Source organism: Bubalus kerabau, chromosome 11 (assembly GCF_029407905.1).
Source record: "Bubalus kerabau isolate K-KA32 ecotype Philippines breed swamp buffalo chromosome 11, PCC_UOA_SB_1v2, whole genome shotgun sequence".
Classification (NCBI taxonomy): Eukaryota; Metazoa; Chordata; class Mammalia; order Artiodactyla; family Bovidae; genus Bubalus; species Bubalus kerabau.
The window spans coordinates 57651153-57668134 of record NC_073634.1 but is presented as its reverse complement, the minus strand read 5'-3'; the positions used below and the strand labels follow the sequence as shown (position 1 = coordinate 57668134).

The 16982-nt window shown below is 39.7% G+C and overlaps 1 protein-coding gene across 1 annotated transcript in view; it reads left to right on the top strand.

The window, feature by feature from the left end:
• The window catches only part of CTNNA2 (catenin alpha 2), a 271343-nt gene that overhangs the window by 187848 nt on the left and 66513 nt on the right, over positions 1–16982 (top strand). Inside the window, exons 6-7 of the mRNA XM_055541737.1 lie at positions 4261–4412; positions 15468–15581. Of these exons, the coding sequence (XP_055397712.1) occupies positions 4261–4412; positions 15468–15581 (266 nt within the window). The remainder of the gene's footprint in view (positions 1–4260; positions 4413–15467; positions 15582–16982) is intronic.

The following is a 16982-nucleotide window of genomic DNA, read 5'->3' as shown; positions in this document are numbered from 1 at the left end:
GAGAAGATTCAAATATACCAAACTAACAGAGACTCATAAAACTTACACCCAACTTGTACCCCAAGGTATAACAAATATTAACATTTGGCAATATCTGATCCTTTAAAGCACCTATTATTTGCAGGTTTAATAATACTCTTGTTATTATTAACTCTTGGAATATTAAACCTAACAAAAGACAGCTGTAACTGTAGAAACACAGGAAATTCCTGTGCTCCCAATGTAAACATTCTCATAATCAGTATCGTCCCAGAAGTCAGTATTTGGCCATGCTCCAGCTAATGTTCTAATTTACTGGTTGGGACTAGAAAGTTTCATTTTACTAGATTTTGACAAAGCATATGCCATTTTTTTCTCCATTTATGTAGAAGAGTATACTTTTTTTCACATGCTCAGTAAGAGGTATATTGTAAGCCTTAATTTGTTTTCCCATCCACCAACAAGTATGACATATCTCATTGTTTACATTGTAATTTTTCCAATTATCAGTGAAGTCAAGCATCTTAGCTGTTTATCAATGATATGGGATTTCCTTTCAGTGAAGCACCTTCTCTAATCTCTTATGTATTTTTAATTTTTGTCTTACTGATTTGTAAGAGTATTTATCTTAAGTAGATGTGGGAATACCAATCATTGATCAGTTATAAAAAAAAAGGACAAAGATTTGTGCATATAAATGCTACTGATGCTATCATACACATCTGTAAAATTGTTGATGGCCATCATGGCAGTTTTGATATCAAATGGGATTAATATTATTTAAAATTTGGTTTAAGAAAAGAAAAGAATTTTTAACTTTAAGGAAGACATTCATATGAAAATGATAGATACATACAAAAATGTTTTCATGCTTAAGAAGGTCAATCTCAATGATCTAGATTAGTTAATCATGTAAAACAGTTAATTCCCAACACAAATGGATAACTTAAATGGTTTTAGCTTAATGTGGTAGTTTTTAGAAATATATTTTTATTTGAATCATATTTTGCAGCAATTCAGGTCAATATCTCTCAGTTCCTTTCATATAAAAGCAGTTCAAAGGCCCAAGTTAAAAATTCAAATAGTATAGAGAACCAACAATAGTAATTTACTCACAGAGGAAATTTACCCTTTGCAATGCTTTGGTTTTGATAATTTCCATTGAAAGAGTGGTTACTGTGTTTTCTTCTAACACTCTTCTTTTAAAAATAATGTTTGACTTGTCCTAGTAGAAATACAATTTTTAAGGAGTGTTTTATCTTGACTACTCTGACCCTTGAGAGTAATCTAGCAGAGTTTCTCATGCTAGGGATTAAAATGGATGTTAAAATATCCACTGAGGATGAAAATGGTTGGATGGCATCACTGACACAATGGACATAGGTTTGGGTGGACTCCAGGAGTTGGTGATGGACAGGGAGGCCTGGCGTGCTGTGGTTCATGGGGTCGCAAAGAGTCGGACACGACTCTGCAACTGAACTAAACTGAGAATGAAAATGAGTATCATGATGAACCAGGCATGAGAGTCCGGAAATGGAAAGAGATGAATGGCGTTTCTACTTTATTGTCCTTGTAAATAAAATAAATTGTGCTTCTGGCTTTCATTTGCCATGTGAACTGATTTTTACAAGATAACAATTGAAAAAACTGAGTTATAATTTTCAAGAATCAGTGAATCAGCATTTCTTAAGTAGCCACTGAGTGTACTTTCTACAAACTTCCAGTCTGTATGCAGGTGTCCTCATTTCAGGAAAGAGGTGCCTGCATTTTAAAATGTTCACATGTATCCTCTGGCATATCAACAAAGTCCTGGTAAAATGGAACAGAATAAAATTTGTTTTTGAGTCCATTGGTCTCTTTCTGTAGTCTTTCTGACGGAATAGTCTGGGATTTCTCTCTCCTCTCTTAGACAGTCTTTCCACAAGTCTCCCTCCACAGCCATTTCCCCACCTTCAAAGTCTCAAGACCTGCATTCCAGAAAGAAGTGGAATGGATTGGATCATTTTGTTCATATTTTACTATGCAATGATGTAGACTAAGTCTGCTACTCAACCAGCTGTGACTGTAGTGTCTGATATTAGTTGCATATTTATTGAGGCTTTTTAAGGACAGATGCCATCCAGTGCATTTGTATGCATTACCTCACTGAACCCCAAGGTAGGATTTACTATTATATTTTATAGACAAAGAAACAGATTTACAAGGTTTAAGAAAAGATGGTAGGTTTTCTAGGTGCCTCAGTAGTAAAGAATCCACCTGCAAGCAGGAGGGGAGCGTTTAATCCCTGGGTCAGGAAGGAAATGGCAACCCACTCCAGTATTCTTGCCTGGGAAATCCCATAGACAGAAGAGCCTGGTGGGCTACAGGCCATGGAGTCACAAAGAGTTGGACATGACTTAGCGAGTAAAAGCAGCAGCAGCAAGAAAGCATGGTCAAGGTTTCACAGTTAGGAGTTAGCAGAAGTGAAACTCAGCTGCAGTTCAGTTCAGTTCAGTCGCTCACTTGTGTCCAACTCTTTGCGAACCCGTGAATCGCAGCACGCCAGACCTCCCTGTCCATCACCATCTCCCGGAGTTCACTCAAACTCACGTCCATCGAGTCAGTGATGCCATCCATCCATCTCATCCTCTGTCGTCCCCCTTTCCTCCTGCCCCCAATCCCTCCCAGCATCAGAGTCTGTTCCAATGAGTCAACTCTTCGCATGAGGTGGCCAAAGTACTGGAGTTTTAGCTTTAGCATCATTCCTTCCAAAAAAACACCCAGGGCTGATGTCCTTTAGGATGGGCTGATCTCCTTTAGGATGAACTGGTTGGATCTCCTTGCAGTCCAAGGGACTCTCAAGAGTCTTCTCCAACACCACAGTTCAAAAGCATAAATTCTTCAGTGCTCAGCTTTCTTCACAGTCCAAGTCTCACATCCATACATGACCACTAGAAAAACCATAGCCTTGACTAGATGGACCTTTGTTGGCAAAGTAATGTCTCTGCTTTTGAATATGCTATCTAGGTTGGTCATAACTTTCCTTCCAAGGAGTAAGTGTCCTTTAAATTCATGGCTGCAATCACCATCTGCCGTGATTTTGGAGCCCCAAAAAATAAAGTCTGACACTGTTTCCACTGTTTCCCCATCTATTTCCCATGAAGTGATGGGACCAGATGCCATGATCTTAGTTTTCTGAATGTTGAGCTCTAAGTCAACTTTTCCACTCTCCTCTTTCACTTTCATCAGGAGGCTCTTTAGTTCCTCTTCACTTTCTGCCATAAGGGTGGTGTCATCTGCATATCTGAGGTTATTGATATTTCTCCTAGTAATCTTGATTCCAGATTGTGCTTCTTCCAGCCCAACATTTCTCATGATGTACTCTGCATATAATTTAAATAAGTGGGGTGACAATATACAGCCTTGACGTACTCCTTTTCCCATTTGGAACCAGTCTGTTGTTCCATGTCCAGTTCTAACTGTTGCTTCCTGACCTGCATATAGGTTTCTCAAAAGGCAGGTCAGGTGGTCTGGTATTCCCATCTCTTTCAGAATTTTCCACAGTTTGTTGTGATCCACACAGTCAAAGGCTTTGGCATAGTCAATAAAGTAGAAATAGATGTTTTTCTGGAACTCTCTTGCTTTTGCGATGATCCAGCAGATGTTGGCAATTTGATCTCTGGGTCCTCTGCCTTTTATAAAACCAGCTTGAACATCTGGAAGTTCACGGTTCACGTATTGCTGAAGCTTGGCTTGGAGAATTTTGAGTATTACTTTACTAGCGTGTGAGATGAGTGCAATTGTGTGGTAGTTTGAACATTCTTTGGCATTGCCTTTCTTTGGGATTGGAACGAAAACTGACCTTTTCCAGTCCTGTGGCCACTGCTGAGTTTTCCAAATTTGCTGGCATATTGAGTTCAGCACTTTCACAGCATCATCTTTCAGGATTTGAAGTAGCTCCACTGGAATTCCATCACCTCCTACGCTTTGTTCATAGTAGAAACTCAGCTTATGAGAACATGAAACCTGGACTCACATACAGTATACCACACTAACTTGGGCAGGTTTCATAAAGTTGCTCTGTTTCAGACCATCACCTTTCATGGAGTAATGATTTCCTCCCCCTGCTGAAGGTAAGTGGCACAAAGATCACTAAATTGGGTCTATCCTCTACTGGACAGGTGGGCACCAGGCTCCATTTGAATGTTGGAATGCCCAGAGCCTGCCACCTTCCCTAAGAGAAACAAGGAAGCATGAAAGAAAGACTGCCTAATCCACTGCTTTTCACTTTGTTTACACCAGTGATGCCACGCTTTGCTGAACAAGTGGAGGTTGCCATTGAAGCCCTGAGTGCCAACGTCCCTCAGCCATTTGAGGAGAACGAGTTCATCGATGCCTCTCGCCTGGTGTATGACGGCGTTCGGGACATCAGAAAGGCTGTGCTGATGATCAGGGTATGTGAGGTCTCTGTAGCTTGGAGCTGATTGAAGTGTCCAGTAGGGTCCCCAAAGAATTTACTCCTCATATTTTTTTCCTTGAGTATTTAGTTTTACGTAGTAAGCTGTTTAGCTCTTCGTTTAGTCAGACAAAGGGGACTTTTTACTTATAAAAGGATTAGTGATCCCAACAAGTCTAGATTAGCCCTGAATGCCCTGAAGGGTGATGTCCTGCCTGCTTCTTCCACACATTATTACCTTAATTTGATACCCACTTAGGGGTGCCCTTGCCATTCCCCTTTGCTAACACCATTTCCCATTATAATCAGAAAGCCATGTGATGGAAGAAAATGAAGATCACCCAGCTTAGTAGTGTTAGTGATCATGATAATGATAATAATGATAATGCAATAAAGTGATAGATAGCTACATTCTTCTTGTAACAGATCATTAGGCTAAATAATCTTTCAGCAAACCTTTCCTATCACCTTTCCTACTATCTTCCCATCCCTCAATCTTGTGATCTGTGTAGCTGTGAGTCTTCCAAACCATTGCCTAAATGATTAGACACACATAAGAAAACATAATATAACAGATTTCAAAACTCAGTTAAGAGTTACCTACAACTTGCTTTGTTTGCCCACAGTGTGCCTTTGTCTATCTCTGTGAAGACAATAGCTTACCTTATTCTATTTAACAGCTGTGTAATATTCCATCATAAGTTGAGAACTTTTCTCCTTGCCTTATTGACAGTTAAGTATAGCAGGTTTCAAATGCTTTTCTTCGCCATAGAACTCTTTTATAAAATAAACTTAGGTTGATGACACAGATATGCTTGTGGCTATTAGGACTGAGGCAGAGATGATGAGTCTGTAGTGCTCATCTTGCTATCCTATGGAAATATATATAAGCCACATGTACAATTTCAATTTTTAGTAGGTATGTTGATAAGGAAAAAAAAACAGATGAAATTAGTTTTAAGAACGTATTTTATTTACTTCAATCAATATCCAAAGTAGCATTTCAACACGTGGCACCAGCTGCATTTAAAGTTCTCAATAGCTCTGTGTATCTGTGGCCACCATTTTGGATGAGGCAGCCCTAGACTATATCTCTATCCTCAACCTTCATTGTTGTCTCTGGGGCTGCTCAATGAACTATAAGTTAATCGCTGAGTGCATCTTGAAAAACTTTCTCTCGGGGTGACCACTGAGCATCTAAACCAACATCCCCTCAAACACAGCAAAACAGTAACAATCTATTTTAAATCAACTTACTTTCTGTATGCAGTCTTTCAGTACTTCAAGGAGTATCTGTGATTTATTGGTCTCACTGGACAATACACACTTAGCTCTAAAGAGTTCATGTATGGCATTAATTCGTCTCCAAGTTTGGGTATCTTTGAAATCATGAAGTCATTAAACCTATGTGTATCCTCTTTGACTGTGGTACCTAGGACACAGCATGATGCTTCCAAGGTGATCTGAGCAGGCAGAGTAGAGCATCACCAGAAAGAGTCTCTCTTCCATCTTTATGGACATTAATGATTCTCCTGAAACATTCAGCTAGCTTCTTTGCTGGGGAGCAACCATAGCATATTCTTATCTTCTCATCTTTAAGCAACTTGATTTTCCATGTATTTAACATCTCTTTTTCATAATAATTCCGTGATTAATTCAAAGTGTTCAGAGAATTGTACAAGTTGTATCAGACAGTACTAAATGTATATAACAATGTGGAATTCAATTTTGGACAAGATGGTCAGACATATTTCCTGTTCTTCCAACTTTCCTATTTTAGATCTGTCAAACTCTTACTACCTTTCAAGACCTGGCTTAAATCTTCTTTCCCTAAATTTTCTCCCCCCAAAATACTGATTCTGTTCTTTAACTACCTATAAATCTTTCTGCTGTGATCATAATCTTTACACTATATATATTTTTTTGAGGTCTATTACTTTCTTTAGGGGCTTCCCTGGTGGTTCAGTGGTAAAGAATCCACCTGCACTGGCAGGAGACATGGGTTTGATCCCTGGGTTGGGAAGACCCCCTGGAGAAGGAAATGGCAACCTACTCCAGTGTTTTTGTCTGGGAGATCCCATGGACAGAGAAGCCTGTTGAGCTGCAGTCCATGGGGTCACAAAAGAGTTGGACACGACTTAGCCACTGAAGAAGGAAAATGGCAACCCAGTCCAGTATTTTGCCTGGGAGAGCCCATGGACAGAGGAGTCTGGTGGGCTACAGTCCATGGTGTCACAAGAGTTGGACACAAATTAACCACCAAATGACAGCAGCAACCTTCTTTAGGCTGAACTTTTGGAAAGCAAAAGCTGTACTTTTTTCCCCTTCATAGTGATGCATTGTTTGGCACAGTGCTTGATACTATGTGTGATGGACTTCCCTAGTGGTCCAGTGGCTAAGACTCTAGGCTCTCAATGCAGAAGACCCTGAGTTTAACCCCTGGTTAGGGAACTAGATTCTCCATGCTGCAATTAAGACCCAGCACAGCCAATAAATAAATAAATAAAAGTAAATATTAAAAAAAATACAATGTGTGTTAGGGAGAAAAAGAAACAGATGCCTCTGGAGATAGGAAGGTGACAGAGGGAAAAGTATGAGAATGAGAGGAGAAAGGAAAAATAGGCTTTTAAACCTGTATTTTTCCCATTATATACTAACTTGTGAAATAATAGACCATGAGAATTATGTTTTCAAAGCATTTGGCACTAAATTCCACTGTAATTCTCAAGGCATATTCCCTTTTTTGCCATTTTTCTGCTTTGTTAGCCTTCACATTTTTGTGACAACTATTCATCTGGGAGGCTGAGCAAGTTTATAGCCATCATTCACTTATTCATTCATGAGCTGTAAGAAAACATAATTTAGGTAAAAATGCCATATCTTTGTTACATAAAGTGTCATTCCTCTATCTTGACATTTCAAGTGATTTGATCGGATGGATTTCACATCACTTAAAACAGGAAGGGAGAAATGTATGGTATGTACAAATTGTTATTTTAAAAGTCTTTCTCCTTTCAGCACCAAAATGGCTTCATTTTATACTTAAATTCTTGGTTTGCTTTCTATGTATGATAGTTAAGTCTGCTTTAAAATATCATTGCACTGAGTCGGGCGAAAGACAGTAAGACAAGTGGAGCTCTTTTCCAGCTAAACTGGCCATGCCTTCTTCTCTCTCAAAGTGTTGGTTATGCTTTGGAAAAATAAGAATTATTTTCCAAAAAATAAATGCAGAAAGGACCTTGAAAGGTCAGATTCCCCATCACCTTGCCTTTCAGCAATCAATACATATTTAATGGTGATATTAGTATGTAGGTGCTCCAGGCCAGCTCAAGGCAACCCTCTGAAGCAAACAAAGCTCGTCCTTTCGGTATTTCAACCTCACCTTTCAGGCTCTTACTTTTCTTTGGGAGCAGGTCAACTCTGCTTCTCTTTCACACAAATGTTTTTGTTTGCTTCTTGCTAAGGCTTGTCCTTGGTGATCTATTAGATACATAGGAATTTTCTGATTACCTTAACAGAGTAGTTTAAAAAATAAATAGGCAAATATGGCTCACCAGAATTTATTTGATTTTCATTATTTGTGGTAGTTGCCTTCAGTGAATTCTGAATTAAGGAATACGGAATCATTGCTCCTAGGAGAAATTTAAGGTTGGGTTCCTGTGAGCCTCTGGTCACATCTTCATCAACTGATCAATATATTAGTTTGTTTAATGTGTGTTTTTGTTTAAACATATTTTATTTAGTGCATATTGTTGATACATAGACATTGAACTCACAGCCAAAAGAATGAAAAAAAAAAAAAAGACAGTGTAGTCAATCAGTCATTTCCAACTCTTTGCAACCCCTGTAGCTCCTCTGTCCATGGGATTCTCCAGATAAGAATACTAGAGTGAACCCTCTTCCCTCCTCCCTCCCCATACCATCCCTCTGGGTCGTCCCAGTGCACTAGCCCCAGGGTGGGGCACACATGTATACCTGTGGCGGATTCATTTTTATATTTGGCAAAACTAATACAATTATGTAAAGTTTAAAAATAAAATAAAATTAAAAAAAAAGAATACTAGAGTGGGTTGCTATGCCTTTCTCCAGGGAATATTCCTGACCCAGGGATTGAACCCAGGTATCCTGTATTATAGGCAGATTTTTACCATCTGAGCCACCAGGGATAGCCAATCACACTATTACTCATACCTGAAAGAAGCTTATCTAATGCATTTTCTCTGGAAGGTGCAACATAACCTTCTTGCATTTCAGTATTCTAAACAACACCTCAGCACTATGGTTGGAAGCCGTTTTAAGCAGAGAAGTAACACAAAGGACAAAAATGAAAAATGTGGCACTAAACAGACTGCAAAAAGGATACTTGTTTATAGTATAAGAGTTGAAATAAGAAAGCAGAAGATTGTGCTGTTTGACCTCAGCTGGAAATTTGCATGTTGGGTGACTCAAAAGTTTTTGCCATATTGTGTACACACATGTTATGACCAACCTAGACAGCATATTGAAAAGCAGAGACATTACTTTGCCAACAAAGGTCCGTCTAGTCAAGGCTATGGTTTTTCCAGTGGTCATGTATGGATGTGAGAGTTGGACTGTGAAGAAAGCTGAGCACTGAAGAATTGATGCTTTTGAACTGTGGTGTTGGAAAAGACTCTCGAGAGTCCCTTGGACTGCAAGGAGATCCAACCAAGCCATTCTGAAGGAGATCAGCCCTGGGATTTCTTTGGAAGGAATGATGCTAAAGCTGAAACTCCAGTACTTTGGCCACCTCATGCGAAGAGTTGACTCATTGGAAAAGACTCTGATGCTGGGAGGGATTGGGGGCAGGAGGAGAAGGGGACGACAGAGGATGAGATGGCTGGATGGCATCACTGACTCGATGGACGTGAGTCTGAGTGAACTCCAGGAGTTGGTGATGGACAGGGAGGCCTGGCATGCTGGAATTCATGGGGTTGCAAAGAGTTGGACACGACTGAGCGACTGAACTGAACTGAACTGAACTGTACACACACGTCTGTGAATTACTACAAAAATATTAATTTAGAGATTACAGAGAAACTTTGATGAGTAGGCAAATTCTCCAGTAAAGAATCTTCAAATAAAGAGGACCAAGGGTATATTTAATACACAATGAGTTAAACATTTAATGTTGAAAAGTAAAGTAGGTGGGTAGCACAAAAGGTGATAATATCTTGGTATCAGAATAACTGTATTCAAAAAAAAAATAGTTACCTGTCATAAAATGACCATGAAAAAATCTATAATGATATCTCTACATTGAACTTTTGTAATTTAAACCCATTAATTCTGTTGCATGTGAAACTTCTGAAAGTAGAAAGGAGAAACAGTAGGACCTAAGACAGGATTCAGATAAGATTCTACAGCTTAACTTCACATCTCCCAAAATGGTCATGAAGATGCCCTGGAGCATTGCAAGATATTTTAAAATGTCAAGGGAAACACATACATATCTCTCAGATACCATGAGAAATATTAGCTGAAGGTAGTTCACAGTTTAAACATTAGGTTGGTGCATTCCTTTTGATCATATATTGATCACACCATGTATTTGTGGTGCAGTGTTTCTGGTTGTTGCTGTGATAAAAATCAAGCTCAATGGACGTGCAATAGTATTCCAAGGTTTGAGAACTAATACAATATGCAACAGGCACTAAATTGTTAGGGCCAGTCAAGAATTTATATTCCTTTGGTGGGAGACAGAGAATAAACAAGTAGATATATTAGTTAATGTGCCATAGAGAAAACCAACAAACTATTGAGAGGATAAAGCATAGGATGGGGGTGGGTTTTTTGAAGGGTGATCGAGTGTGTTAGTTGTTCAATCATGTCCGACTCTTTGCAACCCCATGTACTATAGCTTGCCATACTCCTCTGTTCATGGAATTCTCCAGGTAAGAATACTGTCTGGAGTGCGTGGCCATTCCCTTCTCCAGGAGATCTTCCCGACCTAGTGATCAAACACTGGTTTCCTGCATTGCAGACAGATTCTTTACCATCTGAGCTACCACAGAAGTGCACTGGGCGACATTTGGGAAGAGATTTAGAGAAGGAGGAGGTTAACAAGCCATAAAAGTTCTCAGGGAAATGTGTTCCAGGCAGAGAGAATGACACATGTGGCCTAAGAACCATATTGAATGATTGATGGAAGCCATTGAAGTTTTCTGAGCAGGAGAATACCATGATCTGAGTTAGATCTTAAATGGAGTATCCTGGTTATACTGGAGAAAATACAAAGTATGGGGTAAGAGCAGAAAAAAGGAGCTAAGCTAGGTGGCCTCCAGGGTAAAAATGGTTAGCGATTCCAGAGGCTGATCAGTCCTGATGAGGGAGATTTTGTTCTATATTGGGTCAGGAAATTTTTAATTCAACTTTCTAGTTTTCAGGCCATTGCAATGATTAGAGATCTGTTGAGAAATCCTTCTTCATGCATCACTCAAAGTCTCCTGTTGTGGTTGCCAACTTACGATCTCATCTTTCTGCTCCCAATGAAACTAATTTGCATCTGAGCCAATCCTTTAAATAGGCCTTACTACATTTTTGGGGCTTCCCAGGTGCCATGGTGGTAAAGAATCCACCTGCCAATCCAGGAGATGCAAGATATGCAAATTTGATCCTTGGGTGGGAAGATCCCCTGGAGGAGGGCATGGCAACCACTCCAGTATTCTTGCTTGGAGAATCCCATGGACAGAGGATCCTGGTGGGGCTACAGTCCATACAGAGTCAGACATGACTGAGCACATATGTGCACACACACACACACACAAGTCACATTTTTCACATGTCCTGGTGAAATGACTGTAAATTTTTCAAACTTTTCTCATTTTGCTTCTTTACTGAAGCCGTTGTAGAGAAGATTGAGAATTTGATTGGGAAGCTGAGGCAGGTAGATTGATCCTACTCTGCAGATAGTAAGTGGTGTGATTATGGACAAGTCACACGATATTCTTGAACCTCTGTATAAGGGACACGTTAAGCTGATAGACTCTTAGAAGGGAGATATTTTATAGGCCAGATACATTGCTAGTAACATCATGGAACCAAGACTAGACCAAAGTGATTCTCTCGAGTCATAAAAAAAAACCTCCCCTGGGAGACATAAGGGTAGAACTGAGGGTTGACATTAGGTCGCCAGTCTATAGTCCAACAAACTGCATATTTTTTGTATTCCTTTTACCCTAGGATATCATCTAATGATACAAACCTCCTGGCCCATTTTCAGACCCTCCCTGCTTTTCTATGTCTCCTTTAATTTGTGGGGATCCTTGACCAACCAAAAAATAACACTGTTTTAAAAATGACAGCGTGAATAGGAGACATATTTACATGCACTCAGAAAACTTCACATGCACAGAACTATTTATATAGGTGGTTTTAATGGGTTTGCTACATGGATTAGGCACAAGAAAATATTCAAATCTCATCCATTTGCCTGATGGTACTTGTAAAGGTTAAAAGCTATGGAACCCTTGACTGGTCAGGTGTGGTGCTTGGAAAATTTACCTAACTACTCTGAACCTGTTTACGCCTCTATTAAATTGGGATTAGGTTCATTTCATAAGGTCATTGTAAGGATTAAATCCTTTAGTTGAATGGCTGACCCATGTTGTTCAGTTGCTAAGTTGTATCCAACTCTTTTGTGACCCTATGGACTATAGCTTATCAGGTTCTTCTGTCTATTATTTCCAAAAATGTCCAGGCAAGAATACTGAAATGGGTTGCCATTTCCTTCTCTAGGGAATCTTCCCAATGCAGGGATTGACATGTGTCTCCTGCATTGGCAAGTATATTCTTTACCACAGAGCCAGCTGGAAAGCCCACCTGACCCATAGTGGGTAGTAAAAAATGATCCCTGTAATGATGGTGATTATAGTTGTTGTTATTAGGTGTATGTGTTATTATTAATCATAATAATGATCACTGTCACTTATTACTTTATTTGTATTGTTTACCAAGCTTTTTTGTATGTATGTGATGCTAGAATTCTGTGAAGCAGGCAGGACAAGTAGCAGTTACTATCTATTTTATGAGTGAGGAGACAGAAAAGCAGGGAAACTATAAGTGGCTTCTGAAAAACACATATCAGTGGCAGAGTAGGCCCCAAAAAATCAGGCCCCCTGGGTGTACAGTATTGTTTTCTTCATTTTGAGACTTTCTTTTAGTTCCTGAGCCATAACCACTTGAATGCGAGCTCCTCATTACGAGCCTCATGCTGCCAGGTTGTGCTTGCCGTTGACTCATCTACTGAATACACAGATCCCTGAAATGTTTGGACACAGTACTATAGGCACTGTCATTTTCTCCTTTTTTCTGTTGAGTGAAGTTTTCCATTTTATTTTTCACTCTCCTTTTCAAAATCTAATGATGAGAAGTGTGTGCAATCTTGTCAGCTCATCTGTCAGCAGAATTTACCAACTTGCTGTAATTGTTTCTCAGCACACTCCAGAGAAGTGAGAAATGAACAGAGATGCTTGTCTCTGTCCACGATGAAAATTTCAGCAGTTATGTGAACTGGTTTGCCCACTCCACACCTGCTTGAGTTAATAAAGACTGGGAACAAAACCTCTTTCTTTTAATATTCCTAGGAAAAAAATTGAACATCTGTAGATGAGTGAGTGAATATTAATAAAGCTGGTGGTGAGAGAGAAGGAAAACAAGAGGGATATGCCACAGCCTGGAAAATTACTAGGCAGAATGTGATATTGGCACCAAAGACCCCATTTTATGCCTGTCTGACCAATCTCAAGACTTCATCAATAACCACACCTGATTAATTACACTGAGATGGCCAAAGAAACCAGAAAAATTAAACTGTGCCCTTTTAGATGGGCAGTGGGCACCTGCATTGTCAGTACTGCTTGTGATCTGCTCCTTCCTTCTGAAAGACACAGCCCTGAGAGATGGTATTACTCTGTGCCAAGTAGTGGGTGCCTGTCAGCTTTCAGACTAAAGACAATTATGCAGAGAATTTCACATGAAGGCATTGTCTTTCCTCCCTGTACCATCCTTGCCACCTTCTGAGTTTATCCTCTTAAAATTAACAGAGCACAGGATTTTTGAGTACATGTGTCAAACTGTGTGCTTTAGAAGACTCTGAACAAGGTGTATCTTCTCATGCCTCAGTTTCCTTATGTGTTAATGGAGAAAATAGTGTGTATGTCATAGTACTATCAAGAAAAGTGTATGAGTTAGTCTATTTAAAGCACTTAGAAAATAATGATAGGCAAATGAAAGGTACCTGAAGCATGTTTTCCATTATTAGTGTGTAAACACAGAGGCCGCAGCTCCCAGTTAGCCACACAATAATAAAGGTAAACAGCAGATCCACTTACACCATCCTGTACCCAGAAAACTGTTCTGTTTTTAACTTTTAATAAAGTATTCAGTAAATGACCTGAGATAGTCAATACTTAATTATAAAGAAAGGCTTTGTCTTACACAATTTTGCTGAACTAATAGGCTATTGTAAGTGTTCTGAGTACTTTTAAGGTAGGTTAGGAAATTGCCAACATCCGTTGGATCATAGAAAAAGCAAAAGAATTCCAAAAAAATATCTACTTCTGCTTCATTGATTACGCTAAAGTCTTTGTGTGGATCACAACAAACTGTGGAAAATTCTGAAAGAGATGGGAATACCAAACCATTTCACCCATCTCCTGAGAAACCTGTATGCAGGTCAAGAAGAAACAGTTAGAACTGGACATGGGACAACAGACTGGTTCCAAATTGGGAAAGGAGTACGTCAAGGCTGTATATTGTCACCCCGCTTATTTAACTTATATGCAGAGTACATCATGCAAAATGCCAGGCTGGATGAAGCACAAGCCGGAATCAAGATTGCCAGGAGAAATATCAATAACCTCAGATATGCAAATGACACCTCCCTTATGGCAGAAAGCGAAGAAGAACTAAAGAGCTTCTTGATGAAAGTGAAAGGGGAGAGTGAAAAAGTTGGCTTAAAACTCAACATTCAGAAAACTAGGATCATGGCATCTGGTCCCATCACTTCATGGCAAATAGACGGGGAAACAATGGAAACAGAGATAGACTTTCTTTTCTTGGGCTCCAAAATCTCTGCAGATAGTGACTGCAGCCATGGAATTAAAAGATAGTTGCTCCTCGGAAGAAAATCTATGACCAACCTAGACAGCATATTAAAAAGCAGAGACATTCCTTTGCGAACAAAAGTCCATCTAGTCAAAGCTATGATTTTTCCAGCAGTCATGTATGGATGTGAGAGTTGGACCATGAAGAAAGCTGAGCACCAAAGGATTGATGCTTTTGAACTGTGGTGCTGGAGAAGACTCTTGAGAGTCCTTTGGCCAGCAAGGAGATCCAACCTATCAATATTAAAGGAAATCAGTCCTAAATATTCATTGGAAGGACTAATGCTGAAGCTGAAGCTCCAATACTTTGGCCACCTGATAGGAAGAACTGACTCATTGGAAAGACCCCAATTCTGGGAACGATTGAAGGTGGGAGGAGAATGGGATGACAGAGGATGAGATGGTTGGATGGCATCACCGACTTGATGGACATGAGTCTGAGCAAGCTCCAGAAGTTGGTGATGGACAGGGAAGCCTGGCTCACTGCAGTCCATGGGGTTGCAAAGAGTCGGACATGAGTGAGCAACTGAACTGAACTGAACTGAGGCTAAGCTATGACTTCCCAAGTAGTGCTCTTGATAAATAATCCACCTGCCAATTCAGGAGATGCCACTGACACAGGTTCGATCCCTGGGTCTGGAAGATGCCCTAGAGAAGGCAATGGCAACTCACTCCTGTATTCTTGCCTGGGAAATCCCATGGACATAGGCTGTGTCCCATGGACACAGTCTATGGGATCATAAAGAGTTAGCCATGACTGAACACACATGTGCACACAGACTAAGCTATGATATTCAGTAGGTTAGTGCATTGAATGCATTTTTGGCTTAAGATATTTTTAACTTACAGAGGGTTTGTTGGAATTTAATCCCATTATAAGTTGAAGGAGATCTGTATGCTGATTTTTCTCTTTTCCTCTGTATTTTTAGACCCCAGAAGAATTAGAGGATGATTCAGACTTTGAGCAGGAAGATTACGATGTGCGTAGCCGGACAAGTGTTCAGACTGAGGATGACCAGCTCATTGCAGGACAGAGTGCACGGGTGAGTGGACATTCAGGACTTTGGTTTGGAGCACAGTGGTTGTGTTCACCAAACTGGTTTGAAGGAATTTCTGATTTCCAGGTACCTGAAACCCCAGAGATTGATGGCTCAGAAATCCAGGCTGTCATCTGGGGTTGTTTCATTTCTAGCAGTTCACATTTTACACAGTGGAAATCACCACCACTGATTCTGATTCCTTCTTACTCCCTTCTGTTTCCATCACTGAAATCATAGCAGCCATATCACAGCAAAACTTGTGTGTATTGTGGATTTGGTGGGGGTTAGAGGTCATGATTAGATGGTTCAGTGACCAGGGCATAAGGGAATGCTCAGATCTTACCTTTTCCCAGACTTCATAGTTCTTCTTAAAGTTTCCAAGCTTGTTAACCACATAGGTGACAACCACAAATGGAGAATGAGAGTACTATTTTGTTACCAGTGGGGTTGTTATTGCTCCACACTCTGGCCTAGGGTATCTGAGAAACAAGACCACATATTTTGCAGTTGGTTCAGGGACATCAGAGTTGAGAAAGAAGTTTTTCCCTTGATACCTACCTAGGCCCAAGGCAGCAGCCCCAGATCCATGTAATTGAAAAAGAAATTACAGAGACATACAAGAAATATAACAGTTAAAGATTGTGGAGCAAGAACCATAAAAAGATCACCACTGTGGCTGACATTTGAACTCTCTTGAACACTCTGTGAGACAGTCCACCAATAAAAATGTTCCAAAGAATATTCTGGAATCTGACCAGTCTTATTAGCTGGAGCTTCTTGAGGATAAGCTGCCATTAATCAAGGCAGGGAGCAGCAGATAAAATTCCTGGGGATTGCAAAAGAGGGTGAGATTCTCCTCCCTTTAAAGGTGCAGCTTCCATAGGGCTAAAATAATGTAATTATAGTATAACTGAGATATCCTAATGGATATTCTAATTCTCTTTTGTAAAGTTTTACTTATTAAAAGATAATGAATAGGAAGAATGAGATAGAGATGGCAATTTAGAATAAGGATCTAGAAACTCCAGAAAGTTCAAACTGGCATAAGAATTCTGAAAAAGAGTAGAAAATAGCCAATCAAAGGTTAAAATAAAGATAATTCAGAGAAGACTAAGCTTAATATTGAGTCAAGAAAGTCTGTGCTTTTAAAATCCCATTTCTCCTGATAATCTCATCCAACAATTAAATGATCTAGAAGATAGAAATGGACACGTTGGGGGAAGTGTGAGAGTAAAAGTTAGAACATTAGAGATGCACTGGATTTGATTTCAGACAGACTTAGTTCTGAATTGTAATGAGTAGGGTGAAGACTATGCTCTGGTACATGCTGCTTACTTTCTCTGAGCTTTATTTTTTTTATCATCTATAAGTAAATAATAGGCTTGTTTGACAAGATTCCTTTGA